Raw genomic sequence first — 19,609 nt, forward strand, 5'->3', positions numbered from 1 at the left:
AGAGCCAGTCATAAGAGTTCTCAGTGGATATGGGCAAATTCTTTAAGGTTGGGAGTCCATTCAAACACAGCTGGACCCACAGCACCAAATTGAGTGTTAACTCTTCAGTGCAAAAACCAGACTCTTAAATCCTCACCTATAGTTGCATATGTTATTTCTTTAACTGTATCACAATTAAAGGTATATAAATCAGTTTCTCTGAATTATAAGCAATAAAGTACTTTGTTATTCATATGTGTTTGGGAAACAAAACAGGGAAAACTTAAAATAGATTTTGTTAAAATTGTTATTTTGTTAAAATCTACTGTTATGTAGATGTTGGCTGTCTCATGATGATGGGTATGGGGTTACTCCTTCACTCTGAATAACTGAAATAGAATGCTTTTGTTTAATTTAAATTTGTTGTTGTCTAACAGGTGACTTCTTCCATAGAAATATATAAACAGTGAATTCATAAGTTAGTTTGAATTAATAATAAAAATGTTCTTATTGTTTTTCCTTCTAGAATATTTTCTTTCTTGGACATAGTTACTTTGTGTCGATGTGCACAAGTTTCCAAGGTATGTATTTCTATTGTTGTTGTTGTTCTTTGGGAAGCTCTTAATTGTTTGCAAATCATGGGCTTTCAGATGGTCGTCTTCCTGTTTAAAAAATAAGAATATCAAGTATTTCTCTCAGCATCTTTTATTAAAACAAAAAAACTGTTGTTCCAGTTTTGTGTTCAGATATGCTAAATTAGTTGCTATGTACTGGATTTCTTTTTAAAGGCTATGGAAAAGATATCCAGTAGTGTGTGCTCTATTTCTGGAGAAGGGATTAAACCCATTTTGGCATAGTGGCATTTGCTTTTTATTAAGCATGTGGCTGTATAACACTATTTGTCAGACACATTCTGCTTAAAATTCCATGTAGCTCAGTTAACGTGCACCACGTGTCTTAAGTACATCCATCATTTGCTTGCCAAATACAAAAGGTGTTAAATAAATGGGCTACCAGTAGAGAAGAAATGCACACAGAAGGTAATAGAGAAAGCATGCTAAGTAAGCTTTTGTGTTTAGCTAATCTTACTTTTATTTTGAATTAACATGAAAAGCATTCTGCTCCTACATGAAATGTGTGGTGAAGTGTTTTCTCGTACAACATGAAATGAACTTTCCACATCATTCTTTTCTTCATTCTTCTAATGCAGAAGAAGCCTTTCTTTCTTCCTTTTATTTGTTTTAATCTATAATTGTGTAACTACTAAATTCCCAGACCTGTATTATTCTAGCTTGCAGCTTCAATAAGTTCTGAGCTAACTAACATCAGGATTTGTAAGAACTTTAAGTCAAAGCCTAGAACACATCTTAAGAAAAACAAGGCAAATTAAGAAATCCTTGTTTAGTTTTCTCTCAAAACTATGTCAGTTGGATGCAATATTCTTTATTCCTGTTTTTTCTGAGTATGTTCTTGTTTCTCGACCTTTTTACTTTGTTTTGCTTTGAAGGACTGCTCTAACAATGAAGAAGCAATTATCAAGTGTGTATGTAAACTCAGCACATGGAAAGGCCTGGTCCCAACAGTGGAAAGTCAGCAATGTTCTGAAAGGCTTATTTTCCTTACAGAGTAACTTGTGAGGTTGAGGAACTACGGTTTTCTTGGAAGGAGTCTTATGTGCATTTGCTTTTCTCTCCATATATACCTAGTTAAATCATGCTATGTATGTGTTCTGCATTTCATTTCTTGCTGTTATACATTTTATAGGCATAAGACTCTGAAATGTAATCCATTTAGGAGAGTTGAGGTTAATTTAAACAAGTGTTCTGGTTTTAACTAGTTAATATTTTGTTACTAATATCTGCTATTACATTTGTTTTTTAAAAAGTGCTACCCAAATTTGTATTTGAGAGTTTGTTGTATTGGAATTGCCAAGAGGAAAACAAAAGGGAGCAGGCATTGGAGATGTATAACTCTTATTTGTTTCCTGTAGGCATGGAATGTTTTAGCTCTGGATGGAAGCAATTGGCAAAGAATAGACCTTTTTAACTTTCAGACAGATATAGAGGTTAGTGTCCTTGTTTATTTCATTCCTCTGGTGATGCTTAAGTACCTCATAGATTCTCTGAGTTCACATTTTAAAGGCTAAAGCTCAGGACACTAAAGCAGTAAAGGAGTGAATGGTCAACTCTGTATTTGGCTTTTTTTTTTTTTTTTTTTTTTTTTTTTTTACACTGATGATGTTTTTGAGTTTTGCTTGGAAGCAGTGTATCAGATACTTGGCATATATTGTATATACGCAGAGTTCAACAAATTCAGAACTGATCATTTCCAGAAAACAAAGGTATGAGCAGTGTCTCTGAACTGAATGAGATGCTGAGCTGAATGAGATGCTTGCAGTTACTCATTGCCTTGTGGGAAGGTTCTGTTGCTTGTCTCTGGTCTCTGTGAGAGTGCCATCTAGTGCTGGAAGCTCTCTGAGTGCTTGTCTTTGGACATAAACTGAAACAACAAAATGGTAAAAATCTTCCCTGATTTGGCCTGGATTTGCTTTGCTGCATACCTCAGTACATTTTATCAATGCTTCTTTCCTGTGGCTTGAGTGAAATGAAATGACTGAGATGCGGGTTCATGTGGATTAAAATCCTTTTCAGCAAATGTATAGTCAATGAATATAAAGATGTTAGAATTATGAAATGAACAACAGAGTTTGGCTAAGCAGATTATAATAACAAAAAAAAAAAATAGATAGAAAACTTACCTGCATCCTGGGCTCACTGCAAAACTCCAGAGGAGAGAACTCCAGAAGAGATCCTTCACTAGTGGCAGTCAGCCCTTAAATGGGTCTAGGAGAGGTGCAGCCAGGCTCCAGCCCTTCCATCACACAGCTGAATTGCCTTCACCTGTGCTCCTCTGGCTGACTCAGTGCTTGCCTCAGGTGGTCAATCAGAGGCTCAGGCTGTGATTCAGCAGTTCCCATACAGCATATAGTGAAGCAATTAGGGCAGTCTTATGTCCCATAAGAAAAAAAAAAAACCACGTGTATACACATTATCATAGATGTGCATAAGAAAATAAATTATGACATTGCAAAATGAAGACTAAAACCCATGGGAAATACAGTTCCTTAATATAAATTAAATTCATTCATTATTTGTGTTTGGTAATTGAAATTAAGCTTAGAATACAGTAATGAATTTGCTTCTGAATTTTTGTGCTAAAGTTTTAATTGCATAAGTAAAATCCAGATGGGGGTCATTTGGTATATTTTGCAAACCCTATTTCAAAGAATTCCTGAAGCTTTACAGTAACAAAGAGTAAAATTCCTCACTGTTTTCTTAAAATTTTATTGCCAGCTCCTCTGCTATACAGATATTAAATATGAGTATCTGGCAGAGGTAGGAGAAAGATTTTTGGAATCTGTGTTTTAAGATGTTTTGGGGCTCTAATGTCATCTTTTTCACTTGCCTTTAAAAAAAATACAGACTTGTGTTTCTCATTTGCTAAGAAATAAAAAGTGAAGCCCACCAGACTGGTGGCTCTTCTCTTGGCCAGCTTTTTTCTGAAGTCTTTTTGCTATGTTTATGCTGAATTTGTCTTTATTGTACCTAATGGCATTGTCCTTTCAGATGTATTTCTGGCCTGGTATAAAGGAGAGTGAATGAAATTAAGTTATGATCCTATTTTTCTGTAAGGTTTTGAGAAATTTGATTACCTCAGTATATTGTATTTAAGTACATTTGTAATACAAATTCTTAACATTTATTCATAACTTAAACCAATGATTACTGCACAAATTAGTTTTGAATGAGTTATGCATTCACTTTCAATATTAAAGACCTGTTTTAGAATCATAGAATCACAAGGTTAGAAAGGACCTTCAAGATCATCTAGTCCAATCTAGAGCTGTCCTCCTGTCACCATTACTACCACAGACTACTAAACCATATCTTATAGTGTGTCTTGTTTTGCTTTAAGCTGTTTTAGTAATGTGGGTTTTTTTGTCAGACTTCAGGACAGGTGTGTATGGCAGCTTTTTGCTCCATTAGTTGTTGTACTGTTTGATGATGTTTCACGTAATGTCAAGCAGTACTTGATCTGAAACTGTCGGATAATGGGAAGTCATGTTTTGTGGTATATTTTTCCCTTTTTGAAGTCTTGGATGATGTAGAACAAGCCAAGAAAAATGAATTTTTGTACCATAAAGGAATTTTTTTTCCTTCTGCAAAGTTGTGTGAAAATCTTCCTAAAGTTAAATGAACCTTAGGATTTGTGGGTCTGTGGTACCAAATACAAGCTGAAGTAGTTTGAAGAACTAGTTTTTGAGTGACGCTATATTATTCAAGTACCTGAACACATTTTAATGTACTTGTCCTTTTTAATACACTGTTTTGGTGGGTTTTTAACATGCTTCAATTAATAAATGGATATGAGAAACCATACGGTCATTATTTATTTCAATTTGCTTTGAATAATTAGATTTTGGATCCCCCCCCTCCATTATTGAGCCTCCATTATATGTAACTCGTTGAGAAAACTTTATCCTTAAAGTAAAGGTACTTGGCCTCTTGTGAGAAATAGTTCTGAGTGATTGGAGAACTCTAAAAAACCATGTGATTTCATGAAGTGTGTAATGATCTTTGGTTTGTTTTGATGTAAATGTGTTTGAGAGAGGAGGTGACCAGTTACCTACTGACTTAACAAACAAGTGCTGATAAAAATGTTTTCATCAAGAGTTCAGTATTGCAGGAGAATAACAAAATACAAGAAATGTCTTTACTGATGCTGTGCAAATGCCACCACTGCATATAGAGAGGAAATAAAAATAAAAATCCACTGCTCTATAATTTTGTAAGTTTTCTATATGTAAAATAAAAGAGAAGAAGATAGAAGGTTCTGTTGGGTATGTAGTGGTCCTGTTTGTTAGATGATCAGTGTTGATTTATTTTTACTTTTATCTTTCTAAAAGTAGACACCGTATGATGTCTGGTCAGTTGTTGCAGTGCTTTTTGGTCTGTCATCTTATTCTGACTGTCAAAAAAATTAAAAGAAGGGTGCATATTATGTACCACAACTTAAATAACATATTTTCAATAGTGCTACACTTTGAGCTTAGAATACTAGAAGTACTGTACCATCCTGCTTGCTCCTATTACATAGCAAAATGCTTTCAAGATGTAAATAAATAGAATTTTATAGCAAGTGGGGTCAATTAGGAAGTTTTGTTTGTAAACTGTGCTACACAATGTGAAAAGTATCATTTCTAAATGGTAGGAACAGACATGCAAATAAATACAACTTTGAAAGCTAGCAGGTAGTCTCTGGCAAATCTTCTGGATGCGGTTGAAGTACTCGAGTACTGTGTCCAGGTCTGGGGCCTCCACATGTGGAGCTGTTGGAGAGGGTCCAGAGCAGGGCCATGAACATGAGCAGAGGGCTGGAGCACTTTCCTTTCGGGGACAGACGTAGGGAACTGGGCTTGTTCAGCCTGGAGAAGAGAAGGCTGTGGGGAGATCTCATTGTGGCCTTCCTGTTTGTAAAGGGGTTTATAAACAGGAGAGGAATCAACTTCTTATGAGGGTAGACAGTGATGGGACAAGGGGGAATTGTTTTAAGCTCAAGGAGAGAAGATGTCAGAGGGAAGTTCTTTAATGTGAAACTGGTGAGGTGCTGGAACAGCTGCCCAGAGAGGCTGTGGATGCCCTGTCCCAGGGGGTGTTCAAGGCCAGGTTGGATGGGACCCTGGGCAACGTGGTCTAGTACCTAAACTGGAGGTTGATGGCCTTGCCTGTGGCAGGAGGATTGAAACTTCATGATCCTTGAGGTCCCATCCAACCCAAGCCATTCTGTAAAACAAGACTTACGAGAGGCTGTAGCTCAGTGTAGTGTCACGCTATCTTAAACATGTATCTGTGGATAATGTAACCTTGTGTGCTGGAGTAACAACCAGTCCTTGAGGAACAGGATGCCTCCTGTTCTGCTTCTGGGCAGTTCTTCAGATATCTTGCAAATTTGACAGCAATCTAAATGGGTAAGGTATTGCTGAGGCAAAAAATTGTGCTACGTATGGTAGACTCAGAACTAAAGATTGGAGTGAACACTCTCATGAGGTAACTCTTTTTCTTAAAGTAGAAAAGTAATTTCAAAGAGATACGTTTCTGTTGGGATTTTTAAGTTGCTAAGAATGTTATGTCAGAATGAAACTCAACAAAATCTTCCTTTTATTTGGTTTAAGGGTCGTGTTGTGGAAAATATATCGAAAAGGTGCGGTGGGTTCCTGAGACAACTTAGTCTGAGAGGATGTCACGTTGTTGGAGACTCCTCCTTAAAGTAAGTAAAGTCTTAGGCTAAGACATTGCTTTTGTTCCAAATATTAGGAAATAAGTAATTATTGGTAGATCTGTTTGGATTTTATGTACCTTCTGATGGTCAAAATGGGACACTTAAGTAAGTACTAAGTACCTTAGCAGTGACTAAATGAGCCATCAGTTTGAGAATAAAATATAGCTAATTTTTTTTTTTTTCCCTTAGAAATGAATTAAAATTTTTCTTTTCTCTCAATTTTCAAGCATTTTAAATGTTTTCAGGTTTATACTTTGGCAAGCTGCCGATATAATTTCATCAGGATCAGTAGCCAGATTATAATTCATCTTTTTTAGACATGAGAGTGGCCCCAGCAATGGGAGAAAAACTAAAGACTGGTGCCTGCCAAATTGGGAAGGGAATAGGATTCTCTTCTTTCTGTGATGTAAAATAAAGAACAAACAGGCAACAGAAGCATCTTAGGGAAGCTGGCCCTTCTTTAGGCAGTATATAAATTGAACGGTGCAGCTTGTTCTCACAAGAAACTTTGAATCCCTGTAAGCTTTTTCTATATGCAGACTGATTATCCAGATTCCTCTGTGGGTGTTTCTTTGTTGATTTAACCCACAGATCTTACCTCCAGCTGAAGGGCCCCTGTTTGACAAGTCCTTGAGGACTCAGAATACTGGGAGCCAAGCTCAGGATACAACTTTTTGGCAGCTATTGCTCTTTCCTCGCTGTCGCAGCAGACTGGGTTAGGTGATGTTCAGTCTGACTTAGTGTGGCTGCTTTTTTGTGGAAGATAAAAGCATAAAGATTTGGGTTAAACAGTGGCATTTTTTTAGTGCCTCGTGATCTCTTTGTAAAATTCATGAGCAAGTCTAATTCATTGAATTTGCTTCAGAGCAAATTCAGGAGCATTTCTGGTGCATAGTGTGAGTGTTTCTCCCTGTAGAGGTTTAAGGCCTTTTTTTTTTCTTAAAAACAAAACAAAAAAACAAAACAAAAAAAACAGAAAGAAAACCAGCCAATGACAAAACCATGTAAAGTATTGGTGACGTAACTGAGATAGGAAATACTGAGATTTAGAATGGGACCCTGATTAGCTTTGGGCCATAAATTTGGTTTAAAAAACAAAACAAAACAACTAGAAATGTTATGTTGACCCGTTCTAAACAATCTTTTTTCTGTTTTCTCAGTCTTCCTAGATTTGTCTTACACATTACTAAAAATCTAGAATCTAATCCAGTATTAAAATTATAGGTGTGTTATTGTATCTGTGGAATTAATTCTTCACATCCATTTTGCTAATACAAGAAAAGGATACTCCTGACAGAGTTGTGGTCCTCTGAATCCAGCTGCTAGTTAAATAATCAATTGCTTTAGTAACCCAGCCAGGCATCCTGACTTCAGACCCAGAGGTTTCCTTGTAGGCCAGGCCCAGGAATCCTTGCAGGCCATCTCCCTAACTGCTCCATGGGGTTTTGCCACCTTCAAACAGTGTTGTCTCCTCAGAGGAAAGCTTGTGTTACCATTTCCTTTCCAGATGACTGGCAACTGCTCTTATAAAAAAAGAAATAGCCTCAACCATAGTTAACTTTCTGCAACATCCCTGCAAGATTCCAGAGCATACATGTAGATGACCCCTGTGTCCTCAGTAGGGAAAGTCTGGAAATAGAGGAGAAGGGGAAGGCATGTTTGGAGAGGGGCTCAAACTGAGGGGATAGATAGGAAAGAAATAAGAAAGGTATAAGGGGGAAAGATGACAGTAAGCAGAAAATTTTGCTCTTCACCCACCTTCCCCCTTAACTTTAATATTCAGTTTAGGCTCATGAGTACTAATCAGAACTCTAAGGCTAGGGGACTGCAGTGAGTAGAACCAGTACATACATGTTGATTCAGGTACTAATGGTGTCTGAGAAGAGGACTGGGGTTGTGATGTTTTTGAATGGCAGTATATTTAGTAAAGATGTATTTAGAGTAATTTAGCTGTTGAGCGTGCAGCCTGTGTGCATCGATGAGTTGGTGGGGCTAGTTGTGCCAACAGGAAATAGGGCAGGGTTAGCAGAGACAGCTGCTGGGCTGTTGGCACTATACACAAGTGCATCTGTAATAACTGGTGCATGTGGCTGTGTCTGAGGCATTTACAAGCAGGTGGTATTGCAATTAACCACTGAATGATAAACGTATGAGCTTTAAAAGTTTCAAAACATTAAGATGAGTCTTATCAGGACCCTTTCAGTATTTCTGGGAGTGATATGAATTATCCATTTTTTCCTTCTTCTGCATCCATATTTCATTTAAAAACAGGCAGAAATCAAAGTAGGCTTTGGCTGTGCAGGTGCTGAGTGTTTGTGGCTTCTGTACAGACACATCCCTGCTTGAATCTCACAGGCTGTTCATGCAAGTTATTACAGAGCGTAGTGTCTTTTCAAGTGATTTGAAGAGTGTCTCGATTGCAAATTTCACTCCAGTATGTGAATGTTGGAATAGCTGTTTTAAGTATTCAAGTGGAAACTATCACCAGTCTAACTGCTGCTGATTCTGTTGTTTTTTTTTCCATTGTTTTCAGTCCACACAGGAGAGCCAGGAAGCTGTTACCAGCTGAGTGTGTAGTCGGATCTGTTAACCACGGCAGGCCTCCAGACAAAAATGTTTTTGTGTGTTTCCTCCACCCCTGCCAATAAAATCCATGCAGTTGGAGGAAACGCGGGCATAAAAACAGTGTTCTGAAATGCAGTGCAGCTGTAAACATTACTCTGAAAAGATGAAAAGAAAGTTGATGCTTTTTTTTTCTTTCTGGCTAATTAGTTTAATGATATATACAGGCTTTTAGTGGTGTAATAGTGTAATCATCTTTAGCGTGCATACCCAGTGGTGCACACAGATGCATTTTAATTTTTAAAATAATAAATAACTAATTTAGAGCCCACAGGGCTTTCCCTTAGTAGTCCAAGTAGATTAGATCCCACTTCTGTGTTGTGCAAGGCATGTTCTTTCTGTTTGATGTGGGAGTGAGTTCCTTAATGGTACCTACAAAAGCTTCAGTAATGAAATGTGTAACAACTCTTCCCAGCACCTTAACTGTGCTTAGTAGGTATCTGATGTGCCATTTCAACCTTTGTATTCATTCCTTTAATGATTTCAGTTAAGGCATTTGAAGCAAATCAGTTCTGTTTAATGGCAGAAATAAACACCTTTCTCAAGTGGTATTTGAGGGAGGAACAACACTTAGTTTCTGGAGTTACCCAAGACAGAGCCTTGAGTAGCAAAATAAAAAGGCAATCACTGGAACAGATGTTCTACTGTATGGCTTGGAGTTTTTTGGCTGAGATGAGGAGTTACGGGACAGAGCGCACTCTAGTGACTGAATCATAACTTCTGGCATTATAGTAATTCTCCAGCTTTTTGTTGCTGTTTTAGGACCTTTGCACAGAACTGTAGAAACATCGAACACTTAAATTTGAACGGGTGCACAAAAATCACTGACAGGTAAGTCGAAGGTTTTTTCTGTTTGATGGTGAAATTTGGGAAAAGAAGTAGCTGAAGGTATTTTTAGTGTGTCTGCTGTTTTGCAGCACGTGTTACAGTCTTAGCAGATTCTGTTCCAAGCTGAAACATCTGGATCTGACATCTTGTGTAGCCATCACAAACAGCTCTTTGAAAGGTTTAAGGTAAGAAGATGTAGTGTTTTGTGTTAAAGAAAAGAATTTAAAGAACTGTGTATAATAAAGTTTTAAGACAAAACCACAGTGCTGAACCTTAATACTGTGCATCAGCACTGGCTGTATCTTATATCTAGCACTTCTTGGGTGTAGACAATGATGTTTGTGTGTGGTCTTTTCTCTTGACTTTTCTGTGGAGGCCTGGCACGGTCCACTGGCTATCATTAATTTCTAACAGTGTGTTTAATTTGGGTTTCCCACTGTTATGACTATTTGAAGGCTGGATTTAACTTTATGTATTTTTCTAATTCTCCCAGTGAGGGTTGCAGAAATCTGGAACATTTGAATCTTTCCTGGTGTGATCAGATTACGAAGGATGGTATTGAAGCACTGGTGAAAGGGTGTAGTGGACTAAAAGCTCTATTTCTTAGAGGTTGCACACAGGTACATAACTGCTTGGGTGATCCTTTAGGAATAAAATTTTTCTTTTGGCTTTTTGAAATCCATGAATTTAAAAAGTATATTGTTTTTGTTGTAGTCTTTTGTTCAGTATTACAAGATATATACGTTGCTTCAGTTTGCTTATAATTTCTTGTTTCTTTTCCTTTGTCCAATTTAATTGCTGATACAGTTAGAAGATGAAGCATTGAAACACATTCAAAATCACTGTCATGAGCTTGCAATCCTGAACTTGCAGTCCTGCACAGTAAGTATTTGGTACTTCAAAAGATACATTCTCTAGGAATCTTAGACCATTTCCAAATGCTAATGAATGACACAAATAATTCAAATAGTATATGTCTGCAGTTTAGATAATTTTGTGTATAATAGATATCTTGTGGAACATGCTGGCAGTTCCACAGCTAAGTGTGGATTTACAGTGGGTTTTCTCATCATTCTGTCTTTCGACTGTAGCAAGCTCCAGAGTAAGAATTAACTGCATTCATTCAACTCTCATGAATTGTGTGTACTAAAACATGCAGTGTCACCGATGTAATTCTTGTTCTCCCATCTGTTAAGGTCAAACGTTTTGATCCACTCATAATGTTAAGATTTCTAATTGAGCAGAAGCCTTATTGTGGGCTACATAATGGAGAGTAAAAATCTATTGGCACCATACTGGGAAATGATTCAGAACCATCTAAATAGCAGAAGGACATGCTTTTTTCAACAGCAATGGAAGATGACCTTCATTTCTGATGAAATAACGGGGAATCATTCATGTTTATTAAATTGTACTTAGAATACATACAATTTAGGTTTGCTGTATTACATCTGCTTTTTTTATTTCTGATTTAACTTTTTAGGAGTGAGATAGATCTTGTGGGCTTGAAACATAATTAAATCACTGCTCAGCTATAAATAATCTTTAGAAAAGTTTGAAATAAATTGAGTATTGGGGTCTTTTTCAAGCACCTTCAAATAATTAAAATGTTAGATTTTTTCCTTTTGGAAAGTTGCTTACAGTTTTTGTTGCTGGAACATGCCATAAAATCTGCATGAGTTCAAGCACTGAAACATTTCCTCAGTTTATGCTTCATAGGACTATTTTTTGTTCGCCGTATTTGTTGTCACATAAATGACAATCATGGGGATTTGGAAGGACCTCAGGATGTCATCCAGTCCAATCATGCTAAAGCAGATTCCCCATAGGAGGTAACACAGAACAGTGTCCAGTTGGGTTTTGAATGTCTCCAGAGAAGGAGATTTCACAGCCTCTCTGAGCAGCCTGTTCAGTGCTCTGTAACCCTCCCAGTAAGAAGTTTTTCTTTGTGTTCATATGGGAGTTCCTGTGTCCCAGTTTGTGTTCGTTATCCCTTATCCTGTTGCTGGGCACCAACAAAAGGAGCCTGGCCTGTCTTGACACCTACCCTGCAGATATTTATAATCATTAATAAGATGACCCCTCAGCCTTCTCTTCTCCAGGCTGAGCAGCCCCAGGTCTCCCAGCCTTTCCTCTAAAGTAAGTTGCTCCATGCTCTTTGTCATCTTTGTGACCCTCTACTGGACTCTCACTACAAATTCCCCATCTTTTTGGAACAGAGGAGCTCAGACCTGGACACAGTACTCCAGATGTGGCCCCACCAGGGCAGAGTTGAGAATGACCTCCCTTGACACACTGTTCTTAATGCACCATTGGCCTCCTTGGCACAGGCTCACTGCTGGCTCATGGCCAAACTGCTGTACACCAGGTCACCCAGATCCTTCTCTACACAGCTTCTTTTCAGCAGCTCAGCCCCTAGCCTGTACTCATGTGTCTGGTTGTTCCTCCCCAGGTGAGGATCCTACATATTAAAAATATGTATAAATAGACAAGCCTCAAAAATCACAAGTGAAAATATTTTTCCCTTTGAATTTTTGAGTTGCTAGCATGTATGTCCTACTTATTTGGGTGTGCTTTGAAGCTGATTTCAGCAAGTACGTCCTGCTTGCTGGGCTTAGAAGTGTGCTTCCAGAAGCAGCCAAGCTCTTTGTGATTAAAGGGCTCACACTAATTTTACATAGTAGGTCTCCCTGTACTTCATATGATCCATACTTCAATTCTAGCAGCTTTGTTTCATGGACCTCTTACAATGACAGGCAGAGTCCAGTAGCTGCAAAGTGAACTGACACTACCTCTGGAAACTGCATCTGTAAGGTGCCATTTCTGGAATGTAGAAGCTGGGGACTTGCAGGCATTTCTGGCCACTTTTCTTTCTTAAGAGGGATTGAAATAACAGTCTCAGAATATTTCTGTATGCAACTTGAAGTTTTTGCTCCATCTCCAGCAGCAGCATAAGGTTCTGCATGGTCCCTACCTGTGAAGTAGATTGTTTACTTAATAATTACGTCATGAATGTATCTCAAAGGAAACAAAAAAATACCATATTCTGGGAGAGTTGAAGCCAAAAAATAGTTGGTTTATATTGGACTATTAATAATGAGTAGTATTAATCAAAACTTATCTTTGTAGCCGATGCAAGTTTTTCTGGACCCACAATGAGAAGAAATCTAATTTTCTGTCTTTGAGAGAAAAGTTTGCAAATTTAAACTGCTGATACTGAAATGTTTGGGGGGAGGAACATAAGATGATAACCTTTTGTGCTCAACTGCAGCTTCCCATCCTGTTTACATCACCTTGAAAGGTGATGTTTGTGGTAGTGATTAGAGCAAATATGCTATAGTAGTGTTAGCATACCTAGGTGGGAGGCCTATAAAAGAAGTGTGTACTTTCAATTTGAAATACGGTAGAGGACCTTGTTACCATTGCAAGAATAATCTTAGTCCAGGAAATAAGCCTTGCCTCAGCATGAAGGATTAGCTGTTCAGCAGAAAAATTAAGTTCTTGGAATAGGAACGAGTGGAGGAAGGAACACTTTTTCCAAAACAGATTACCTGTAAATAAACAAATATTTGCACATGCATCCAAGAATGTAGTTCCTGTTGCTGTTTTATGCACAGCTGTGTTGAGACTACCTGGGATTGCTGCCTTTTTCAGAGTTTGTTGTCTTCATCTTCCAGATTGAGAAAGGCTTTTTTTTCAGTCTGCCAACTATGGAAGAGTTTTGAGAAATGGAAAAACTCCATTCTTTGAGTCTTAAGTGTAGATGAATGATTTCTACTGTTGAGTGTAAAATAGGCTTTGTAGTTGTGGTTCTCCTGCTGTTGAACAGGAGTGAGATATTTCACATAATAGCAACTACATTTAAAAAAAAAGAAAGTGTTATATGAAAACTGTAAAGCAAATGCAAATTAAAAGAGAAACAAGAAGAAAGAAGTCTGCTTCTGTTCTTGAGATGCCATTTGAACAGTATTCTGTGTTTGGAAAAATGCAGAGAGAAGGAAGAATCATCTATGTTGATTTTATTCTCAACATTGCCAGTAAGTTACCCTAATGGCATTTTTGATTGAAAATTTACAGGCTGTCCATGGTTATATACAGGGTGACAAAAAGTCCAGAAATATGACTAGATTTTCATTCCTGTCAGACAACTGAATAACAGAGCAATTTCAACTTCTTCTGTGTTGCAGCAAATTTCAGATGAAGGTATTGTAAAAATCTGTAGAGGATGCCATAGACTTCAGTCACTGTGTGTTTCGGGCTGTTGCAACCTTACAGATGCTTCTCTCACAGCACTTGGTCTAAACTGCCCAAGGCTGAAGTGAGTATCTCATGAGCATGTTGTGTGTATGTCCTGTTGTTACTGACCTGGTCTATGAGCTTCACTTCTTCAGATACCAGCTGATATGCATGAGTTTGGTTTAGCTCTGCATTACCTTTACAGAGAAATTAGTTAGAGGTATCAGCTGAATCTAAACTAAAAGGCTGGTCCTCAGTGCAGCTATAGAAGAAATACAGTCTATCATATGCAGGGAAAAAGAGAATAAACATATGACAAATAAACATGTAGATTCTGTAAGTTTCAGTTCTTCAGCTGAACATTATAAACCAGGTGAGAAAAAGATAAGGCCTACTACTTTTTTTGTAAGGTGAAAGTGCCTGTAGTTGTGGTATATCTTGTGGTATTTATGGTTTTATGCAATCATTCATATTGCAGAAGATAGGTAAGTTATACCTGAATATTATATGTACGGTGTACAATCAATAAATGTATAGATGTTATAGTTACAAAATATACCAAAGAATTTGGCTATGCAGTTATTATACCAAAACAGAACAGACAGAATGCTTACCTGTATCCTGGACTTGCTATGAAACTCCAAAGGAGGGATCACCAAAGAAGATCCTTCCCCACTGGCAGTCAGCCCTTAAATGGGTCTAGGAGAGGTGCAGCCTGGCTCCAGCCCTTCCATCACACAGCTGAATTGCCTTCACTTGTGCTCCTATGGCTGACTCAGTGCTCGCCTCAGGTGGTCAATCAGAGGCTCAGGCCATGCTTCAGCAATTCCCATACAGTACAGATTTTGTTATATATGCATTCTTACCATGCTTTGTAGTGCCTTGTGGCAGTCTTGATCTCTGATGTGGAGTACATTAGTGTGTGCGAGCACTGAGGGATGCATTTTGGGTAATAAAGGAGCAGGAGCTGGTTGGAGTTTCTCTTTTCTGGAGCTGGTTCTTCTCCAACTTTCTTAGTGCTTTTTATAGCAAGTGTAAGAATCTAACATACTCTGAGAGCTGCGAGTTACAACATGGGTATTGGTTTTATCTCCATCTTTGCATGTTCTTGGATCTTCCAGTGGGATGGCAGAAGCCAGTGTGCAGTGTGCTGGTGTGCTGGTGTGCTGGTGTGCAGTGTTCCTGTCGCTTGTTGAGTGACAAAAGAGCTTTTGTTACTTCAGAAAACCTTTCCTTGAGACAGCTGAGCTGTGATGATCTCCCTGACGTTACCGTTCATAATTACAAGAGCTTCTCCTTGGGGCCAAGTTATCTTTTGACACACTCAGCTGTGTTCCTTAAGAAAGCCGTGCTGTTATTGAAAGACTTTTCATTTCTCCAGTTCTCTCAAATTCCCAGCTCAATTCCTAGCTCATTTATTTATGGGAAATAAAAGTCTGAAGCACTATTAATTGCACAGATCTTCCCAGGGGAAGCACAAACGCAGCAAGAATTGTTTTCCTCTAGAAAATAATATCTTCTTGACTGGAAATAGTCACTCCTGTTGGGAAGCCTGCCTTCATTATGAAAGCTGCTGGTCCTCGGCTGTGCCACGAGGGGGAAGGCAGCCACTGTGAAGCAGAACAGCAGAAAGAACATTTCAGCCTTTGCAGTGATACTGCAGAGGAGTGTGTGATGGAAGGACAGGTGGTACAGATGGTTTTACAAACTGGGTTGAAAGAGAAGAGGAAATGTAATTGCAGAGTTCTTGGGCTGAGTGCACACCCTCTTTCAGGAAGAGCCTGACAGTCTTCTGGTTTCTTATCCCCTGTTTCTGTAATCTTCAGAACTTTTCAACCAGATGTGCTCCAAGTAGAGTCTTCACTGCTGTGTGAAGATGTCATTATTCTCACCCTTTAATGTTGGAAGTGTAATGTGGTTGAGGTCTCAACTAAATGTGGAAAGGAGGAAGCAGGGTAACAAACACGGCGTGAATCTTTGTCTGTTTTGTGATTTTGTGGGTCTGTTGGTTTTCTTTGTTTGCTTTTTCCTTTTGTTTTCCTTTGTCCTAAGTGGCATCCCAGGTGATTCTCAGATTAGCTGACAGTGTTATTTTCTCTAAAGTGGTGGTGGTGTAGTTTCTTGGTTTTTGTTCTGGGCTTTGAGGGGTTAAGCTCTTCGTCCTCTAGTAGGTTGCTGCACAGTGCTTTGCACACAGGCTCTGATACTAAGTGGTGTCTCAGTTCAGTGGCTTCCCAGCTTTGTGCATTTAAATGACAGGAATTTTAGATAGGATCTTTACCTGTATTTTCTTAACTCAGGATATATTCTCCCACGTGGTTCTTCTGATAACTCTTGAGAAAACTCACTGAAGAGGTTAATATTGCCTGTAATTATGTACACTGTTTTTCACTAAACGTTGAGAAGGTTTGAGGATTGCACTTGATCCTGTTCTCTGTCTATTAGAATCTTCTGATGAGCTGGATCCAGAATCTGCCCAGTGCTTTTTAATTGCCAATCAGTGTGAAAAATAGGCATGTGCCTTTGCTATTAAGAGCTTTTGAGTTGCACACAACAGACCTCTATCTCAAATACATTTGCTTTCCTCTGAATTAATGTTTTGCTTTACTATTTCCAACTTTTTCAGGATTTTGGAAGCTGCAAGATGTTCACAGCTCACAGATGCTGGTTTTACCCTTTTAGCACGGGTAAGGGTCATTTCAGAAAGTTAGAGCTCACCTTGTTTTCATTGCTGCTGAGCAGCTGTGAGTTGATGTTGTCCTGCTGGGAAGGAATATGAGAAAGAAAAATCAATTAAAGAGTCCATTGGAGGGCGGGGACAGGATTAAGATTTATTTTGTTGCTGGACTCCACTTAGAGCTTAAATCTATTTTGCTAATAGATTCCTTCTTGTTTTTGGTTGTTTTTTTTTTTTTTTTCCTGTATTTTTGGTATGTTTAAATTGAATTTATTCTGCTTAGCAGAAGTCTAACATTGTTACACATTCCAGCCAACTTTACCCTATAAAGATGCCAAATACCCTTGTCATATTTGCATCCAAAAATACCATCATATAGTAGGTTATTCTGAGCACCCCTGGAAGCTTCAGAATGCTTTCAGCCATGTGCTACAAACTATGAGCACTCATGCCATGATTCGTGCTGTGGAAAGGTAAGCATATTGACTGTACCAAGTGCCTGAAGTTACACTTGTATGCTTGCTGGTTTAGGAAACCTGAACGCAAACGTAGACTGTGTAAGCAGGATTAATTTACACTACTGGTATTTAGCGTGAATGAAAGTCTTTCCAGCCACAGTGGTTAAACGGAGTGATTTTCTAATCATTCACCACTGCAGCCTGGAGCTTTCAGTAGTCTCTTCAGGCCTGCCTCTGAGAGCTGCAATTAAATGGTACCCTCCTGTGCCTGCTGCTAACAAGGGCTGGGGCTTGGTGTGAGCAGCGTGGCACTGCGTGTTCTGCTGTGAGGTCACAAGGTGACATCATTTTCTTGAAATTAGTCATGATCAGGTAACAAAAGCACTTAGAATCACAGAATTGCTCAGGTTGGAAAAGACCTTAAAGATCATCAAGTCCAACCACAACCTAACCATACTACCCACACTCTAACAACCCTGCACTGAATCACGTCCCTGAGCACCACATCCAGACAGATCTTCAATGTATTCAGGGATGGTGACTCAACCACCTCCCTGGGGAGCCCATTCCAGTGCTTAGCAACCCTTTCTGTAAAGAAGTTTTTCCTGATATCCAACCTAAACCTCCTCTGGCACATTTCCCCTTGTCCTGTCACCAGTGAGAAGAGAGCAGGGTCACTAAGAATATTGGGAAAATTGCTTCAATTATCACCTAAGAAAAAAAGAACTAATCAATATGAAGTGCAGCTTTCTCCCAGCCTTAAAGTAGACTCTGTTTTAGTTTTTTTGGATAGCAAAACAAATTGTTTTTAAGGCTTCATGCTAAAATTTCAGTGGTAAAGAGAGATGTTTCAGAGGCAGTGGTGTCTTTTGGATTACTTTGAGGGAGGTTGATGAATGCAGAAGTTGAATTTATCTGTGTGCTGAGGGGGTATCTTGAATACAAAGGCTGTAAATGCCATTGGTACGAATCCTGCCAAGAGGGGAATGCTGAAAGCAGGGGGGGCCGAGTGCTGATGGCAAACAAATCTTGCAGGGCAAAGAGGGTGAACATCATTGATTAAGAGAAAAGGCTGAAAATGTGAAGGTTTTGAGAGGGAGATGTATTGCTTTTGGTTTTTTACATTTTTTAACTTTTGTTCTTTGGTGGTGGTCAAATAATTGAAGGGATTTAGCTCAGTTTCTTCTTGAAGGTTGTGCTTTCCCACATCACTGGCCTCGTGCATTACCTTACATCTGTATGTTGTTTTATTTCATCTTAGCTGTTTTTGTATATTTTAGAACTGCCACGAGCTGGAGAAGATGGACTTGGAAGAATGTGTTTTGGTGAGATTTCATGTTAAAAAGTACAGAGCATGCAGTGTGGGAATGCAGTGCCAGTAACAGCATAGAATCACAGAATCGTAGGGGTTGGAAAGGGACCTCTGGGATCATTGGGTCCCCCCCTGCTGAAGCAGGTTCCCTACAGGAGGTTACAGAGGGAGGCATCCAGGTGGGTTCTGCATGTCTCCTGCGTGGAGAAGGAGACTCCACAACCTCTGTGGTCAGCCCATTCCAGAACCATCAGCACTTTGAATTAAAGTTGCTGCAGTGTTTTGGGTTTGTTTTGACTGGGAAGAGAAGTGGGAGGGTAAGTGCTGTGTTATTGAGAGTAAATAAAAGTCATTATGTGGAAATTCTGTACAAGGAAATACGTTATGAGTACCAGCTGATTGGGTGTTTGCCAGAGAAGTGTATGGTGGAGGAAAAAAACAGCATTAATCTGTTTAAGGAAGGGATATCTTCCTTGATTGGTGCCCCCACATGCACACACGTCACCGCTGTTGGCAGCTTACTGTTGTTTGTTGCTTTTTTTTACTTCTAGATAACTGACAGCACCTTGATACAACTTTCTATACACTGTCCTAAACTACAAGCATTGGTAAGTGTAGCTTTTGTTTGTGAGCTTCAACACCTGATACATAACACTTGCAACATCTCTGTGACATAAAATACAATTGTCCACTCTTCAGCTACAAAAATTTCCTGGAGTAGAAGAGTATTTTGGCAATACTGTCAAAAAAAAAAAAAAGAAAATTCCTTAAGTATTTTATAGGAAATGAGTTACTACCAAGTATTTAAATTCACTGTTTGATAAAAGAGATTACCAAGTTAGTAATAACCAGAAAGTTTACATTTTATGGTTAATGTCCTTCATATGTGATTCCTCAATTGAAATAAAACTTCTTATGGGAAATTTGCAGTACCTAGATGCTTTATAGTTACCCTTGTGTGTTCAGTAATGGTTTCCTTGGGGTGCAGACACTTGAAGTTGTAGACTGAAGCAAGTAAAATACTGAATAAACAACAGCAAAAAAATCACCATGTGAAGATAAATCCAAATCCTCTTCTGTAATCAGTTTTGCATGCATGCAGCTTTTCCCAAGGACTTAAATTGCAGAAGGTTTGCAAAGAGACTGGGGAGGACTGAG

At 38.7% G+C, this 19,609-nt stretch overlaps 1 protein-coding gene across 4 annotated transcripts in view; it reads left to right on the forward strand.

Annotated features, from left to right (window-relative positions):
• Positions 1-19,609, forward strand: part of FBXL2 (F-box and leucine rich repeat protein 2) — a 51,329-nt gene that overhangs the window by 26,742 nt on the left and 4,978 nt on the right. For all 4 annotated transcript variants that reach the window (XM_048952118.1, XM_048952117.1, XM_048952116.1 and 1 more), the window contains 11 exons: positions 506-560; positions 1,970-2,044; positions 6,212-6,306; positions 9,703-9,771; positions 9,858-9,953; positions 10,262-10,388; positions 10,576-10,650; positions 13,956-14,086; positions 16,631-16,691; positions 18,420-18,464; positions 19,003-19,059. In XM_048952118.1, coding sequence (XP_048808075.1) covers positions 506-560; positions 1,970-2,044; positions 6,212-6,306; positions 9,703-9,771; positions 9,858-9,953; positions 10,262-10,388; positions 10,576-10,650; positions 13,956-14,086; positions 16,631-16,691; positions 18,420-18,464; positions 19,003-19,059 — 886 coding nt within the window. The remainder of the gene's footprint in view (positions 1-505; positions 561-1,969; positions 2,045-6,211; positions 6,307-9,702; positions 9,772-9,857; positions 9,954-10,261; positions 10,389-10,575; positions 10,651-13,955; positions 14,087-16,630; positions 16,692-18,419; positions 18,465-19,002; positions 19,060-19,609) is intronic.

Source organism: Lagopus muta, chromosome 7, assembly GCF_023343835.1.
Source record: "Lagopus muta isolate bLagMut1 chromosome 7, bLagMut1 primary, whole genome shotgun sequence".
Classification (NCBI taxonomy): Eukaryota; Metazoa; Chordata; class Aves; order Galliformes; family Phasianidae; genus Lagopus; species Lagopus muta.